A 16,317-nucleotide genomic window follows, 5' to 3' on the forward strand; every position below is an offset into this window, starting at 1 on the left:
AAGTGATAAGGAAAACACCAATAAATATTGACCAATATGCTTATTTTGTAAATCTTATGAGAATTATCAACATATGTATTTTCAGAGTTAATCACTTTCTTTGTATCACCAGTGCTTAGTGAAATGCTTGTTGATTTGGTGCTTAATGAAAATTCAAAAGGGAATAGTGTGAAAATGGTAGTGTGCTAGTTCATAGAGTCCAGATGCCTGGCAAATACCCATATATAGGGATCCGTCCAGCAGCGCCTCTGAAGATCCAAGGTCTCTCTGCCCAGATGTGACATCACGTTAGGAATAAGGAGATGAGACACACTGTGCATTCATCCACATATGCCGGCATCACACACAGTGCTCTACCATAGTACTGTGGTTTGCTTATTATATAGGTTTTTTTGGTACATACGTCTTTGACACACAATCAATCTTCTATGTATGTGACAATTTACAATTTGATTGGATATTATCAAATCACCTAAACAACACTCTTGTGATGTTACTACAACAAAGAATTCTATGATCATTTACTAGGTTTCTACAACACTTTGTGATAGATATGATTAATGTGAATAAAGCCATTTGTAGGTCAGTACCCCTTGACCTGCTGAGAGGATCATTGTGCTTTTGGTCAGCTTTCACTATCAATCACAATTGCTTGGGAGATGAACAACAAAACATCTTCGTATCTAGGTGTGAGGACTTAAAGCAGAGCAGTTTGGGGGTTTTCTTCAATTTATAAGTTCTGAATTTAAAAATCACTGCATTGATTTTGACAAAATACAATACCCATTTATATTAAAAACACTAGAAAATACAGGAATTAAAGGATCTTTCCTTAAAATAATAAGTAATATCTATCAAAAATCATCAGCAAGTATCATCTTCAATGGGGATATGTTAGAAGCCTTCCTGATAGGAACAGGATTGAAACGATGTTTCAATTATCACCACTATTCTTTAATATTGTACTAGAAATGTTAGCTTTAGCACTAAGAGAATACAATGAAGTTGAAGGAGTTAAAAGTAGGCAAAGAGGAAACTAAACTATCACTTTGCAAATGATATGATGGTATAGAGAATCTGAGAGAAACAACTAAAAAACTAGTTGAAATAATTAATAACTTTAGCAAAGTTGCAAGATACAAAATAAACCCACATAAATCATCAATATTTCTACAGACTTCCAACAAAGTCTGTTGGTTGTCTCTCGAACCATGGATGACGATTATCTTTGTGCGTTTTTGTGCACAAAGACACCTGTGCATGAAGATTTAAGTGGAAAAGTCGATGCACAGAGACAGTCCCACTCTCTCGGCGTTGGAAGCCTGGGTCCATTGGCACTAAAAGTCGTTACACCTGGAGACTTCCTCAGCTGCATTGGATGGCCGTGTTGTCTTTTGTGCTCCATCACGCCCTAAGCACTCCACAGTGTCTTGCCGCATCGCCATCTCAGCCGTTGAACCTTCTTGTTGGTTTCTTCCATCTGTTCAGCCGAAGCAGTCTTCACATGCTGGGTGAGCAAAGCCCTAGTTCACCAGGGGTCGATGTCGACCCGATGGCTACCCTCACAAGGTTTAGCCGGCCTGTCGAAGCCGTTGCCTGGGGTGTGGCCGCTGCCGCATGCTAGCAGCTACTAGGAGCCACAAGTGAGAGCTGGGTGTCAGGTGAGGGTCAGTGGCTGGAGAGCTGCCCTAGAAGGGCACGACAAGCCCTCCATACCGGAGATATTACCCCTTCCTGAGCACCCCATACACCCAACAAAGTCTAGCAGAAAAGAAAAGAGAATTTCCATTTCAAATCACTCTAGACAATATAAAATACTTGGAAACATATTTGTCAAGACAAACAGACAATATGTAAACAATTACAAAGCCTTTTCATATAAATAAAGTTAGATCTAAACAATTGAAACAACATTATTTGCTTTTCGGTAGACAGAGCTAATACAATAAAAATGACAATCCTAGGCCTGATTCTCAATCCAATGAGCCACCTAGCTGCTCATATCATCATCCTTCTAATCATCAGAGTTTATAACCTCAAAAATCGCCTCTGATTCCTACTCTTCTTACTCTCTCATCATTCACTCTTTAGCTGCAAGTCTCATCAGTTCTACCTCCATAGAATCTCTAATATCTGTGCCTCTTTGTTCACTCAAACATTAGATGAAGGTCTGACCTTTGTAAAAATAAATTGGTGAGTTATAAAAATGAAATATTTAGAGGAAAAAACTGTTCAAGTATAGGTTCAAAACTTCATTTTTTCTGGCATTCAAAGGTTTTTAAAAAAAAAATTAGTTTATTTAGTCAATTTAGAACATTATTCCTTGGTTACAAGAATCACATTATTTTCCTCCCTTCCCTCCTCCCACCTTTCTTGCAGCCTACACACAATTTCATTGCATATTACATGTGTCCTTGATCAGAACCTATTTCCATGTTGGTGTTTGCATTAGGATGTTCATTTAGAGTCTACATCCCCAGCCATATCCCCTCGACTCATGTATTCAAACAGTTGTTTTTCTTCTGTGTTTTTATTCCCACAGTTTTTTCTCTTAATGTGGATAATGTTTTTATTAGAATTAGTTGTTCTTTGAATGTTTGATAGAATTCATTTGTGAATCCATCTGGACCTGGGGATTTTTTCTTAGGGAGTTCTTTGATGGCTTGTTCAATTTCTTTTTCTGATATGGGGTTGTATAGGTAATCTATTTCTTCCTCTGTTACTCTAGACAATTTATATTTTTGTAAATATTCATCCATATCACCTAGATTGCCATATTTATTGACATATAATTGGGCATAATAATTTTTAATGATTGCCTGAATTTCCTCTTCATTAGAGGTGAGGTCTCCCTTTTCATATTGGATATCAATTTGGTTTTCTTCTTTCCTTTTTTAATTAGATTGGCCAGTACTTTGTCTATTTTATTTATTTTTTCAAAGTACCAGCTTCTAGTCTTATTTATTAAATCAATAGTTCTTTGACTTTCAATTTTATTAATTTCTCCTTTGATTTTTAGGATCTCCAATTTAGTCTTCATCTGAGGATTTTTAAATTGTTCACTTTCTAGTTTTTTTAATTTGCATGCCCAATTCATTGAACTCTGCCCTTTCTAATTTGTTAATATATGAACTCAAGGATGTGAATTTTTCCCCTGAGTACTGCTTTGGCTGCATCCCATAGGTTTTGAAAGGATGTCTCATCATTGTCATTTTCTTCAATGAAGTTATTAATTGTTTCTATGAGTTGTTCTTTAACCAATTTTGGAGAATCATATTGTTTAATTTCCAATTAATTTTTGATTTGCCTCTCCATGTACCCTTACTTATTATTATTCTCATTGCATTGTGATCTGAGAAGGTTGCATTTATTATTTCTGCTCTTTTGCACTTGTTTGCAATGTTTTTATGCCCTAATACATGGTCAATCTTTGTGAATATTATACCATGTGCTGCTGAAAAGAAGGTGCATTCCTTTTTGTCTCTATTTTTCTCCACATTTCTACTAACTCTAATTTTTCTAAGATTTCATTGACTTCTCTTACCTCTTTCTTATTTATTTTTTGGTTTGATTTATCTAGTTCTGATAGAGGAAGGTTCGGGTCTTCCACTAGTATAGTTTTTCTATCTATTTCATCCTTGAGCTCCAGTAGTTTCTCCTTTAGAAATTTGGATGCTATGCCATTTGGTGCATATATGTTGAGTACTGGTATTTCCTCATTGTCTATACTGCCTTTTATCAGGATGTAATTACCTTCCCTATCTCTTTTAACTAGATCTATTTTTACTTTGGCTTTGTCAGATTATCATGATTCCGACTCCTGCCTTCTTTTTGTCAGTTGATGCTCAATAGATTTGGCTCTATCCTCCCTGTACTAGGGATATAAATGAAAGAAAAGAAACTTTCAATGAAAACAAATAATCAATGAAAACATATTTGCAGAAATTCAAGTGCAAAACATACAACTACAGAAATTCAAAATGCAAAATACAAAATGTGAACTTTTGAAAAACTTTTGAAACAATAAAATATAGTTACAAACTAACTTGTGTTTTACAAAAGAACTAGTCTGTCTAAAATAAAAAACTGTTCAAAACTCAAGCAAACTTCATTTTACCAATCCTATTTGAACAATTCAAATAAAACTTTTTAATCCTATCATTAATGCAGAAAACCAAAACTAACGACATTAAAACTCAAAATCAACTTACTATACTAATAAAATCAAACTTTTTAATAATTTAACTATATATACATCTATATAAATATACAAATATGTACAATTTCTACATCTTTGTATATGTTATGTATAAAATAATTACATGTTGCAGGAGGAAAATAAATTTCCCACGTTAAGATAGTCTAAGAAAACCTTAAAGATTTTCTTTTATCTGTATTTATTTATATTGTACTCATCACCTGGTTATGATGTTGCAGAGTTTGTGAGAAATGTATCCTATATGTGTATGTTATTTTGTAGTGAACATTTACCAAATCTTTAAAGTCTCTTCCTCTGCTACTGTCTTTTCTCTTTATATTGTTACTATGTAGTGTTTTTTTGCAACTATAATGAAAATGTGTAATGTTAGAATGGGGCAAAAAAATCTTATAGTTCATGTCTATAATCAGTCTGTGTTCCTCTTCTCTGTGTTGATTTGTTTTTCAATGTATTTGTTACAATTTAATTGTCCTTTTCCCTGTCATCTATGTTTCTTCTATGTTGTCTTCTCCTTTTCTTAATCTTGATCTCTGTCTTCATTTCCTCCTCCTCCTCCTCCTCCTCGTCCCTCTTCTTCTTCTTCTTCTTCTTCTTCTTCTTCTTCTTCTTCTTCTTCTTCTTCTTCTTCTTCTTCTTCTTCTTCTTCTTCTTCTTCTTCTTCTTCCTCTTCCTCTTCCTCTTCCTCTTCCTCTTCCTCTTCCTCTTCCTCTTCTTCTTCTTCTTCTTCTTCTTCTTCCTCTTCCTCTTCCTCCTCTTCCTCTTCTTCTTCTTCCTCTTCTGATTCTGCTTCTTCCTCTTCTGATTCTGCTTCTTCCTCTTTTTATTCTTCTATCTTTTTGACTGTCTGATGTAATCTGTTCTTCTGCTGCTGCTTTTTTCACATGCGAGCAATGCAGCCACAATTCTTTCGATAATACACTTAATACTTAAAGTTTTTTATGTAAACCGAATCCCCAGGTTTTATCGTATGGAGTGCATAATCTAATAGACACCCATCACACCCACAACCTCTAAACTGGACTTTTGCAATAATCTGCTATCTGGTGTCCTGCCATGAGTCTCCTATCTCCAGCCTATTCTCTACATGACTGCCAGAGTGATATTCCTAAAGCACAGGCATGACTATCTTAGTTCCAGGATTACTCAATCTAATGGCTCCCAGTTATACCTGGAATCAAATACTCTTCTGTTTGGCACTGAAAATCTTCAGCAGCTGGTTAACCTGTGTTTATAGGCTTGGCCATCGCTTCCTTCCTGCTTTCTGTGGTCCAGCCAAGTTGGCTTAATTCCTGTTCTTCATACATACCATTCTATCCCCAGTTCCCTGCCTTTGTGCAGAATGACCTCCTGCCTATAATTCATTTCCTTGTACACTCTACCTCTTGTTTCCTTCCCAGATGATATGCAAGTTACTTCCTAGTAAGGCCTTTCCTGATCTCCCCAAATACTAGTATTTCCCTCTAAAATTTCTCTTGTATTATTTTTCATATTTTATATTTGCCTATATTTATTCAATTGTCTACTTCAATAAATAGCAAACCCCTTAGGAGTAGGGACTGTTTCATTTTGTCCCAGCTCCTATTATAATACCTGGTATGCCATATGCACTCAGCAAATGCTTGTATAGGGATTAGGAAAGAAATTATGGTTAAATAGTCCAAGTTTTCAAGTACTTCAATTTTCACTAACATTCCAAAATACATTTCTCATAACCTTCCCTATTCAGAAATCTTCTGTGGTTCTTCACAATCACTCAATCAATCCATAAGCATATGCCAGAGGCAGTGTGTGGCATAGTGGATAGAGAGTTGGCATCAAAACCCGGACTATCTGGGTGTAACAACCCATACTGGTTGTGCGACTACAGGCAATTTACTTAACTTCTCAGGGATCGAGGCAACTCTCTAAGATGACAGATTGCAGAGAAGGGGCTCTCCTCTTTTTTTTTTTTTAAATATATTTTATTTGATCATTTCCAAGCATTATTCGTTAAAGACATAGATCATTTTCTTTTCCTCCCCCCCACCCCCCATAGCTGACGCGTAAGTCCACTGGGCTTTAGATGTTTTCTTGATTTGAACCCATTGCTTTGTTGATAGTATTTGCATTAGAGTGTTCATTTAAAGTCTATCCTCTGTCATGTCCCCTCAACCTCTGTATTCAGGCAGTTGCTTTTTCTCGGTGTTTCCACTCCCATAGTTTATCCTTTGCTTATGAATGGTGTTTTTTTTCTCCTGGATCCCTGAAAGTTGTTCAGGGACATTACACCGCCACTAATGGAGAAGTCCATTACGTTCGATGATACCACAGTGTATTAGTCTCTGTGTACAATGTTCTCCTGGTTCTGCTCCTCTCGCTCTGCATCACTTCCTGGAGGTTGTTCCAGTCTCCATGGAACTTCTCCACTTTATTATTCCTTTGAGCACAATAGTATTCCATCACCAACATATACCACAGTTTGTTCAGCCATTCCCCAATTGATGGGCATCCCCTCGTTTTCCAGTTTTTGGCCACCACAAAGAGCGCAGCTATGAATATTTTTGTACAAGTCTTTGTGTCCATTATCTCTTTGGGGTACAGACCCAGCAGTGCTATGGCTGGGTCAAAGGGTAGATATTCTTTTGTCGCCCTTTGGGCATAGTTCCAAATTGCCCTCCAGAATGGTTGGATCAGTTCACAACTCCACCAGCAATGAATTAATGTCCCTACTTTGCCACATCCCCTCCAGCATTCATTACTTTCCTTTGCTGTTATGTTAGCCAATCTGCTAGGTGTGAGGTGATACCTCAGAGTTGTTTTGATTTGCATCTCTCTGATTATAAGAGATGTAGAACACTTCTTCATGTGCTTGTTAATAGTTTTGATTTCTTTATCTGAGAACTGCCTATCCATGTCCCTTGCCCATTTATCAATTGGAGAATGGCTTGATTTTTTGTACAATTGATTTAGCTCATTATAAATATGAGTAATTAAACCTTTGTCAGAGGTTTCTATGAAGATTTTTTCCCAATTTGTTGTTTCCCTTCTGATTTTAGTTATATTGGTTTTGTTTGTACAAAAGCTTTTTAGTTTGATGTAGTCAAAATTATTTATTTTACATTTTGTGATTCTTTCTATATCTTGCTTGGTTTTAAAGCCTTTCCCCTCCCAAAGGTCTGACATGTATACTATTCTGTGTTTACCCAATTTACTTATGGTTTCCTTCTTTATGTTTAAGTCACTCACCCATTTTGAATTTATCTTGGTGTAGGGTGTGAGGTGTTGATCTATTCCTAGTCTCTCCCACACTGTCTTCCAATTTTCCCAGCAGTTTTTATCGAATAGTGGATTTTTGTCCCAAAAGCTGGGATCTTTGGGTTTATCGTATACTGTCTTGCTGAGGTCGTTTTCCCCCAGTCTATTCCACTGATCTTCCTTTCTGTTTCTTAGCCAGTACCAAATTGTTTTGATGACTGCTGCTTTGTAATATAGTTTGAGGTCTGGGACTGCAAGGCCCCCATCATATGTGTTTTTTTTCATTATTTCCCTGGATATCCTTGATCTTTTGTTCTTCCAAATGAACTTTGTTATGGTTTTTTCTAAATCAGTGAAGAAGTATTTTGGTAGTTCAATGGGTATGGCACTAAATAGATAAATAAGTTTGGGTAGGATGGTCATTTTTATTATATTGGCTCGTCCTATCCATGAGCAGTTAATGTTTTTCCAATTGTTCAAGTCTAGTTTTAGTTGTGTGGCGAGTGTTTTGTAGTTGTGTTCATATAGTTCCTGTGTTTGTCTTGGGAGATAGATTCCTAGGTATTTTATTTTGTCTAAGGTGATTTTGAATGGGATTTCTCTTTCTAGTTCTTGCTGCTGAGCTGTGTTGGAGATATATAGAAAAGCTGATGATTTATGTGGGTTTATTTTGTATCCTGCAACTTTGCTAAAGTTGTTGATTATTTCAATTAGCTTTTTGGTTGAATCTCTAGGATTCTTTAAGTAGACCATCATGTCATCCGCAAAGAGTGATAACTTGATCTCCTCCTTGCCTATTCTGATGCCTTCAATTTCTTTATCTTCTCTAATTGCTACTGCTAGTGTTTCTAGTACAATGTCAAATAGTAGAGGTGATAATGGGCATCCTTGTTTCACTCCTGATCTTATTGGGAATGCATCTAGTTTATCCCCATTGCAGATGATATTAGCTGTTGGTTTTAGATATATACTGTTTATTATTTTTAGGAATGACCCTTCTATTCCTATGCTTTCTAGTGTTTTTAATAGGAATGGGTGTTGTATTTTATCAAAGGCTTTTTCTGCATCTATTGAGATAATCATGTGGTTCTTGCTAGTTTGCTTGTTGATGTGGTCAATTATGTGGATGGTTTTCCTAATGTTGAACCAGCCCTGCATCCCTGGTATGAATCCTACTTGATCATGGTGAATGATCCTTCTGATCACTTGCTGGAGTCTTTTTGCTAGTATCCTATTTAAAATTTTTGCATCTATATTCATTAGGGAGATTGGTCTATAGTTTTCTTTCTCTGTTTTTGACCTGCCTGGTTTTGGAATCAGTACCATGTTTGTGTCGTAAAAGGAGTTTGGTAGAACTCCCTCTTTGCTTATTATGTCAAATAGTTTGTATAGTATTGGGGTTAACTGTTCTCTGAATGTTTGATAGAATTCACAGGTGAATCCATCAGGCCCTGGGGATTTTTTCTTAGGAAGTTCTTTGATGGCTTGATGGATTTCAATTTCTGATATGGGATTATTTAAGAATTCTATTTCCTCTTCTGTTAGTCTAGGCAGTTTGTATTTTTGTATATATTCATCCATTTCTCCTAAATTGGTGTATTTATTGCCATATAATTGGGCAAAGTAATTTCTAATGATTGCCTTAATTTCCTCCTCATTGGAGGTGCTGTCCCCCTTTTCATCTTTAATGCTGTGAATTTGCTTTTCTTCCTTCCTTTTTTTAATTAGATTGACCAGTACTTTGTCTATTTTGTTTGTTTTTTCAAAGTACCAGCTTCTTGTCTTATTTATTAAATCAATAGTTCTATCACTTTCGATTTTATTAATTTCTCCCTTAATTTTTAGGATTTCTAATTTGGTTTTCTGCTGGGGGTTTTTAATTTGATCGCTTTCGAGTTTTTTCAATTGCATTTCCAATTGATTGATCTCTGCTCTCCCTTGTTTGTTAATATGAGCTTTCAGGGATATGAATTTGCCTCTGATTACCGCTTTGGCTGCATCCCAAAAGGTTTGAAAGGATGTTTCGCCATTGTCATTTTCCTTGATGAAATTATTAATTGTTTCTATGATTTCTTCTTTAGCTAAACGGTTTTGGAGTATCATATTGTTTAATTTCCAATTGGTTTTAGATTTGGTTTTCCATGTACCATTACTAATCATTATTTTTATTGCCTTGTGATCTGAGAAGGCTGCATTCATTATTTCTGCTTTTTTGCATTTGTGTGCTATGTTTCTGTGACCTAATGTATGGTCAATTTTTGTGAATGTGCCATGTGGTGCTGAGAAGAAGGTGTATTCCTTTTTATCCCTATTTATTTTTCTCCATATGTCTATTAATTCTAATTTTTCTAAGATTTCATTCACTTCTTTTACCTCTTTCTTATTTATTTTTTGATTTGATTTATCTAAATTTGATAATGGTTGGTTTAAGTCTCCCACTAGTATGGTTTTATTGTCTATTTCTTCCTTCAATTCTCCTAGTTTCTCCATTAGAAATTTGGGTGCTATATTATTTGGTGCATACATGTTGATTAATGATATTTCCTCATTGTCTAGAGTCCCTTTTAACAAAATATAATTACCTTCCCTATCCCTTTTGATCAGGTCTATTTTTGCATTGGCTTTATCAGATATCATGATTACCACTCCTGCCTTCTTTCTATCAGTTGAGGCCCAGAAGGTCTTACTCCATCCTTTAATTCTGACCTTGTGGGTGTCAACCCGCCTCATGTGTGTTTCTTGAAGACAACATATGGTAGGGTTTTGGATTCTAATCCATTCTGCTATTCGTCTACGTTTTATGGGTGAGTTCATCCCATTCACGTTCAAAGTTATGATTGTCATTTGTGGACTCCCTGGCATTTTGATTGCCTTCCCTAATTCTAACCTTTTCTTCTTCGGCTCTACCTTTTAGTCCAGTGATTTACTTTGAATCAGTCCCCCTTGTCCCCTCCCTTGATGTTTCCCTTTTTAGTCCCTCCCTTTTTGTTCCCTCCCCCTCCCCCCTCTCTTTCCCTCCCTTTTTGTTCTCCCTCTCCCCCTCCCCCCCTTGGTTTTCCCTTCTCCTTACCCTTGTTGGGTAAGATAGAATTCAAGATCCCAATGGATCTGGATGTTTTTCCCTCTCAGAGTTGATTTCCCTGAGATTGAGGTTTAAGTAAACCCCCCCCCCCCTCTCTTCCTCTCCTTCTTATAGGAGTTTTCTTCCCCTCCCCTTCCCCTGTGAATCTTTGTGTGAGAACCATTATTCTATTTGGTCTTTCTTTACCCCCTATTTATACATTACATTTTCCCCACATATTAGTATACATAGGTTGATATAAATGTAGTCCTTATAGAAGAGAGTTTGAGTAAAAGAAGATAACATTTTTCCCCTTTCCTTAATATTTACCTTTTCAGGTATTCCTTGCTCTTTGATTTTCGGTATCAAACTTTCCACAGAGCTCTGGTCTTTTCTTTGCAAAAAGTTGGAAGTCTTCTATTTTGTTGAATGCCCATACTTTCCCTTGGAAGTATATAGTCAGTTTTGCTGGGTAGCTGATTCTTGGTTGGAGACCCAGCTCTCTTGCCTTTCTGAAGATCATGTTCCATGCCTTACGATCATTCAGCGTAGAACTTGCAAGGTCTTGTGTGACCCTGATTGGCATTCCTTTATATCTAAATTGTCTTTTTCTGGCTTCCTGTAGGATTTTTTCTTTTGTTTGATAGCTTTGGAATTTGGCAATTACATTCCTGGGAGTTGTCTTTTGGGGGTTTAGTGTAGAAGGTGTTCTGTGAGCTCTGTCAGTGGATGTATTGCCCCCTTGTTCTAGAATCTCTGGGCAATTTTCTTTGATTATATCTTGTATCACCATGTCCAGTTTGGTGTTTATTTCTGGCTTTTCTGGGAGTCCAATTATTCTTAAATTTTCTCTTCTCCCCCTGTTTTCCAGATCTATCACCTTGTCGGTGAGATATTTTATGTTCTCTTCTAATTTCTTGGTGTTTTGGCTTTGCTTTATTAGTTCTTGCTTTAAAGCCTGGTTTTCTTTTACAGTTTGGTCAAACTGGTTTTGTAGATGCGTGAATTTCTTTTGCATCATTTCCCACTTTTCCTCCCAGAGGGCTTCCATCTTTTTGGTCCTTTCTGATTCAAATTCTTCATGGGTTTGTGGAGAGTTTCTATTTCCTTTGGAAGATTTTGGAGAATTTTCTTGTATATCTTCTTCTATCTGCTCTGTATTTTGTATTTTGGCTCCATAGAATGTGTCCAGAGTCGCCCCTTTCTTCTTATTTTTCTTGGTATTTTGGGGCTTCGGTGCTTCTGTGGAGTTTGTCATCTCTGAACGTGGAGGATTGGCTTTTCTTGTCTTTGTCTGGTGTTCAGAGGCTTTAGTCCTGGGCAGATGTTGGTTCTATGAGCGTTCCCTGGGTTAAACTGAATATGCCTCACTGGAACTGGAATGGAAGGGTCGGACCACGAGGCCACACTCTCCCCCTGGCTCGATTTCCGGAAGTTGCCTTCAGAATCCCTGGCCGTGAGGCTGTTTTGTCGGCCTGCGGGGGGATGGGCTGCCGCTTCCCCAAGCTCTGAGAGCACAGACTTTCACTGAGACTTGGATAGCAGGATCCAGCCCGTGAGGCTGTCTTGCCCGCCCTGAGGGTTGCTGTTGTTTTGACCAGCTCTCTGCAGCGGAGGCCCCAGGCAGTAACTTTCACCCGGACCGACCAGCTCTTTGCAGCGGAGGCCCCAGGCAGTAACTTTCACCCGGACTGGGACTTGGGTAGAAGACCCTGAGGGTTGTTGTTCCTCAGACCCTGCTCTCTGAGCCCGGCGCGGCTGCCGCTTCCGGGAGCCTTGGACTCTGCGCTCCTACCCCTGAGGTCCGAGGGATCTCGGGTTCTGGCTTTTAAGGGGAGCCGTACCTTTTGAACCTGGTCCAGGTCCAGGAGGAGGGTTCCCAGGGTCTGTGCTGTTGATCGTTTTGAATTTCGGCGCCTTAGGAGCTTCTCGTTTGAGATCGGTCGGGAAGGGTTTTCCGGAGATCTGAACTTCAGCTTTCTCTAAGCCGCCATCTTAACCGGAAGTCTCGGGCTCTCCTCTTCTAAGGAACTTTCTTATACCAGTGAGATCAGTTCTCGTTCCTGTCCTTGTTCTATGGTGTGCTAGGCCCTGCTAGGTGCTTGAGATTCAAAGGGGAACTGAAAACAGGCTCTACCATCAATGGGTTTCTATCTTGATAAGGGAGACAACATATATACATTAATTTACAAGATAAATAAAGAGTATAAGGATGGGAAACTCTAGAGGGAATGGCACTAATATCTGGCAGGTCCAAAAAAGACTTCATCGTGGAAGTGGGTCTTAAGGGAAGGAGAAGATTCAGGGCTTGGGGAGCAGCGGGTGGAGACCCACAAATGCAGGAGATGGAATGTTGTGTGTGAGGAAATGAAAGGAGGCCAGTCTAGCTAGATGGAGGGGGTAGATATGGGGGCGAATAAATTGTAAGAAGGTTAACAACTAGGAAGGGCTGGCTTTAAATAGCGTTGGATTTTCTGTTTGATTCTGATGGTGAGAGAAAGCCATTGGAGTTTATTGAGTAGACAAGTGAGTCGGTTGTATCTGTGCTTTAGTAAAACCAATCCATTCTCAACCTGGCTTGATCCTATCCATTTTCAAGACTCAGATCACATTCAGCCTCCTTTGAGATTGCTTTTGAGAACCCTGAAACCTAAAGAATTACTTACTGCCTGTTGCTTGTATTATCATCTTTTCATGTCCAATCATGTCCCAGCTAGAGTGCTAACCCTTGTGCCAGATTGTGTCATATCTTTTAAATCTCCCAAAGCAATCCAGAGTGATGCTTGCATATAAAAGGCACTCAATAAATATTTGCTTATTTGAAGTTTTATTATTTAGTATATGATTATTTCCCACATATCATTTAATTCTCACAACAGTCTTGTGAAATAAATACTACAGGTGTATCCCCATTGTACGGCTGAGGTTCATCGAGATTATTTGGCTTACACAGGGCCACACAGCTGGGAAGTGACAGAGCCAGAATTCAGGTCTCAGACTCTCCTGACTCCCAATTCACTGCCGTACTTACATAGAGCTAAGACTTATTCACTTATGAGGACAGCTTTTTTATATCCATATATACTATTCATTACAATTCCTATTAAATTGTCCAATTTGTTTTTAATAGGTACAAAATAAAAGGTATGATGCTATTTTAAAGCGCCTGCATTGTCAGGTGAACAAGCTTCAGGCAAACAGAAGACAATGGCAGTGGAATATTCAACAGATGGAAAAAACTGCAGAGGAACTAAGAAGATGCATAGGAATGAGGGAATAAAACAGTTCTCTAACAAAATGAAGAGTATGGTTGACAAATTTTGTCATCCTTGGCACACAGTAAAATAATTTGGGAACTAGTCCTTTGGATCTGTGACTAGTAGGGTCTACTTTCAAAGAGTTTTACATAGTAAATAAATTTCCTTCCTTTTATAAAAACAAGCTCTTAGTTGTTCATTAAGGCACTATAGTCAAGAACAGGTATGTGGTCAAAGAGACTTAAATTTTGAGTATGTACTTGGGAGCTATATTGATTTATACAGATGAGTTGTTGAGAAAGAAGCCCTATCTACAGTTGGATTATATGGATAAACTGACTAGGAAAGTACTTTATTCAGAATCAACCAGTTAAATGTTGAACTGTTTGAAAATTGAGTGTCTAATTCTGTTCTTCTCTTCTTTGTTTCATTTAGTACCAACAAATTGTAAAGCATTTAGCAAGAAAATATTTCTGACTTTGTGATCATTTCAATTTTAATGTATTTTTAATCTAACTGAAAGAAAGTGAATATTTCAAACTGAATATTAAAAATTGCTTTCTAGGCATCCATCTGAGTAGTACTCCATAACAAAGAGATTTGCATTAATTTTGTTGTTACAGGTTCAAAAAAATGTTATTTTTCTATTTTGTCCAGTAGGTGGCAATTCAATACCATTTTAATCATTTTCCTTCTTTGTTATTATAGAATAGAAATTGAAGTATTAGAGTTGTGATGAAAATAAAAAGCATCAATAAAACTTACTGTGTTGTTCAGTATATATCTTCTACCAATTTGTTTTAAAATAGCATATTTTTATTCCACCATTGCAACCAAAATCAGTTTTAATGTCAAGCTAAACAAATACTGTATTCTTTTTTTAGTAATACTTTTCCCCATTTACATATAGAAACAATTTTAACATTTGTTTTCTCACATTTTGAGTTCCAGATTCTCTCTCTCCCTCCCTTCCCTCTGCACTCTCTGAGAATGTAAGCAATTTGGTATAGGTCGAACATTTGCTATCATGAAGTACATAGTTCCTACTTCTCAAAACACTGTATTCTTAAAAGGATAAAGCCAATTTGCTTGTATTAACCCATTTTCCTCTGTTACAGAAAGACAAATAAATATCATAGTAGTGTAAGATGAATTTTGACTGACCACTTTGGAATGAATGAAAAGGTATTTATTTATTTATTTTTTCATTCATTTATTTATTTTTAAAACCCTTACCTTCTGTCCTGGAGTCAATACTGTGTATTGGCTCCAAGGCAGACTAGTGGTAAGGGCTAGGCAATGGGGGTCAAAGTGACTTGCCCAGGGTCACACAGCTGGGAAGTGTCTGAGGCCAGATTTGAACCTAGGACCTCCTGTCTCTAGGCCTGACTCTCAATCCACTGATCTACCCAGCTGCCCCCGAAAAGGTATTTATTATATGCCAACTCTGTACCAGGCACAATGGTAAGCACTGAGAGCACAAATTTACAAGTTTACATTCTAGTGAGGAGAAACAATACATTTAAGGGAAGTGGTAGCTAAGGACAGATGAGTGGAAATTATACCCCTCCCCTAATATTTGTACTCTTTCATCCCAAACCACTATTTGAAGATTTCTTTTAAAATACATAATTTGTGAGACTTCTTGATTTAAAAGGGAAGATGTGGTAGATATCCATCTCCTTCATTATCTGTACTTTCATTGTGCCTGAGAGTTAATGAGATCATTTAAGACCAAATATTTCTGTCCTAATCCTGTGATTAAGTTGCTTTGGCCCATTTCCCAGAGAATGAAATGTAGGGGAAACGAACATGAGAGTTGGGCTAGGTTAAGGAGAAACAGGCTCCTTACAAAAAAGAATTTGAGTTGTAGGACAAATGAAGGGGATGTGAGACAGTCAAGAAAAGAGCAGAGGGAGAAAAAGAAAGCCAAAGACACCATAATGTAAAAAAAAAATTAAGGAAGCCTAAGTAACAGAAGAATAGACAGCAGGTAGAGACAAATGGCTTTCTCTGTTTAAGTTTGCATTACCAATTTTACCTCCTTCTAGTTTATATTGCATTTTCAGTAGATGCCACAAACTGTTTCATATTTTCTGCTTAAATTCAATGTTTAGATTTTCCTCAGGCATGAAAAACTGAACACAGATAGAAATATTGTGCTATATCTAACCACTTTGGATTTTTACTAAAAAACTTCCTATGCATTATATAATTATTTCTAGACATGTTAAATATTAAATTTTAATGTTTATATAGCAATTTAAAGTCAAAACGTGGAAAATGAAACATAAAATATATGTATATGTTTGTTCTATATATATTTATATTTATCATATTACATATCATATATTATATTATATATTTTCTCACTGAACTTCAAATGTTATCAACATGGTTTTATTTCCCTAAAGAGAAACCAACTTCTCCAGATTAAAATATAAAGAGGAAGCATGGTGTAGTGGGAAGAGCATTGGACCCTGCCTGAGTCAGGAGATTTGACTCAGACTCCTGGCTCTGATACTTATTTATCTAGGTGACCTTCA

The 16,317-nt window shown here is 37.1% G+C and overlaps 1 protein-coding gene across 2 annotated transcripts in view; it reads left to right on the forward strand.

Annotated features, from left to right (window-relative positions):
- CCDC122 (coiled-coil domain containing 122) overlaps window positions 1-14,901 on the forward strand; it is a 38,253-nt gene extending 23,352 nt beyond the window's left edge. For both annotated transcript variants that reach the window (XM_056807648.1, XM_056807649.1), the window contains one exon: window positions 13,645-14,901. In XM_056807648.1, coding sequence (XP_056663626.1) covers window positions 13,645-13,794 — 150 coding nt within the window. In that variant the 3' untranslated portion in view covers window positions 13,795-14,901. The remainder of the gene's footprint in view (window positions 1-13,644) is intronic.
- The last annotated feature ends 1,416 nt before the right edge of the window (window positions 14,902-16,317 follow it).

This window comes from Monodelphis domestica, chromosome 8 (genome assembly GCF_027887165.1).
Source record: "Monodelphis domestica isolate mMonDom1 chromosome 8, mMonDom1.pri, whole genome shotgun sequence".
In the NCBI taxonomy this organism is placed as follows: domain Eukaryota; kingdom Metazoa; phylum Chordata; class Mammalia; order Didelphimorphia; family Didelphidae; genus Monodelphis; species Monodelphis domestica.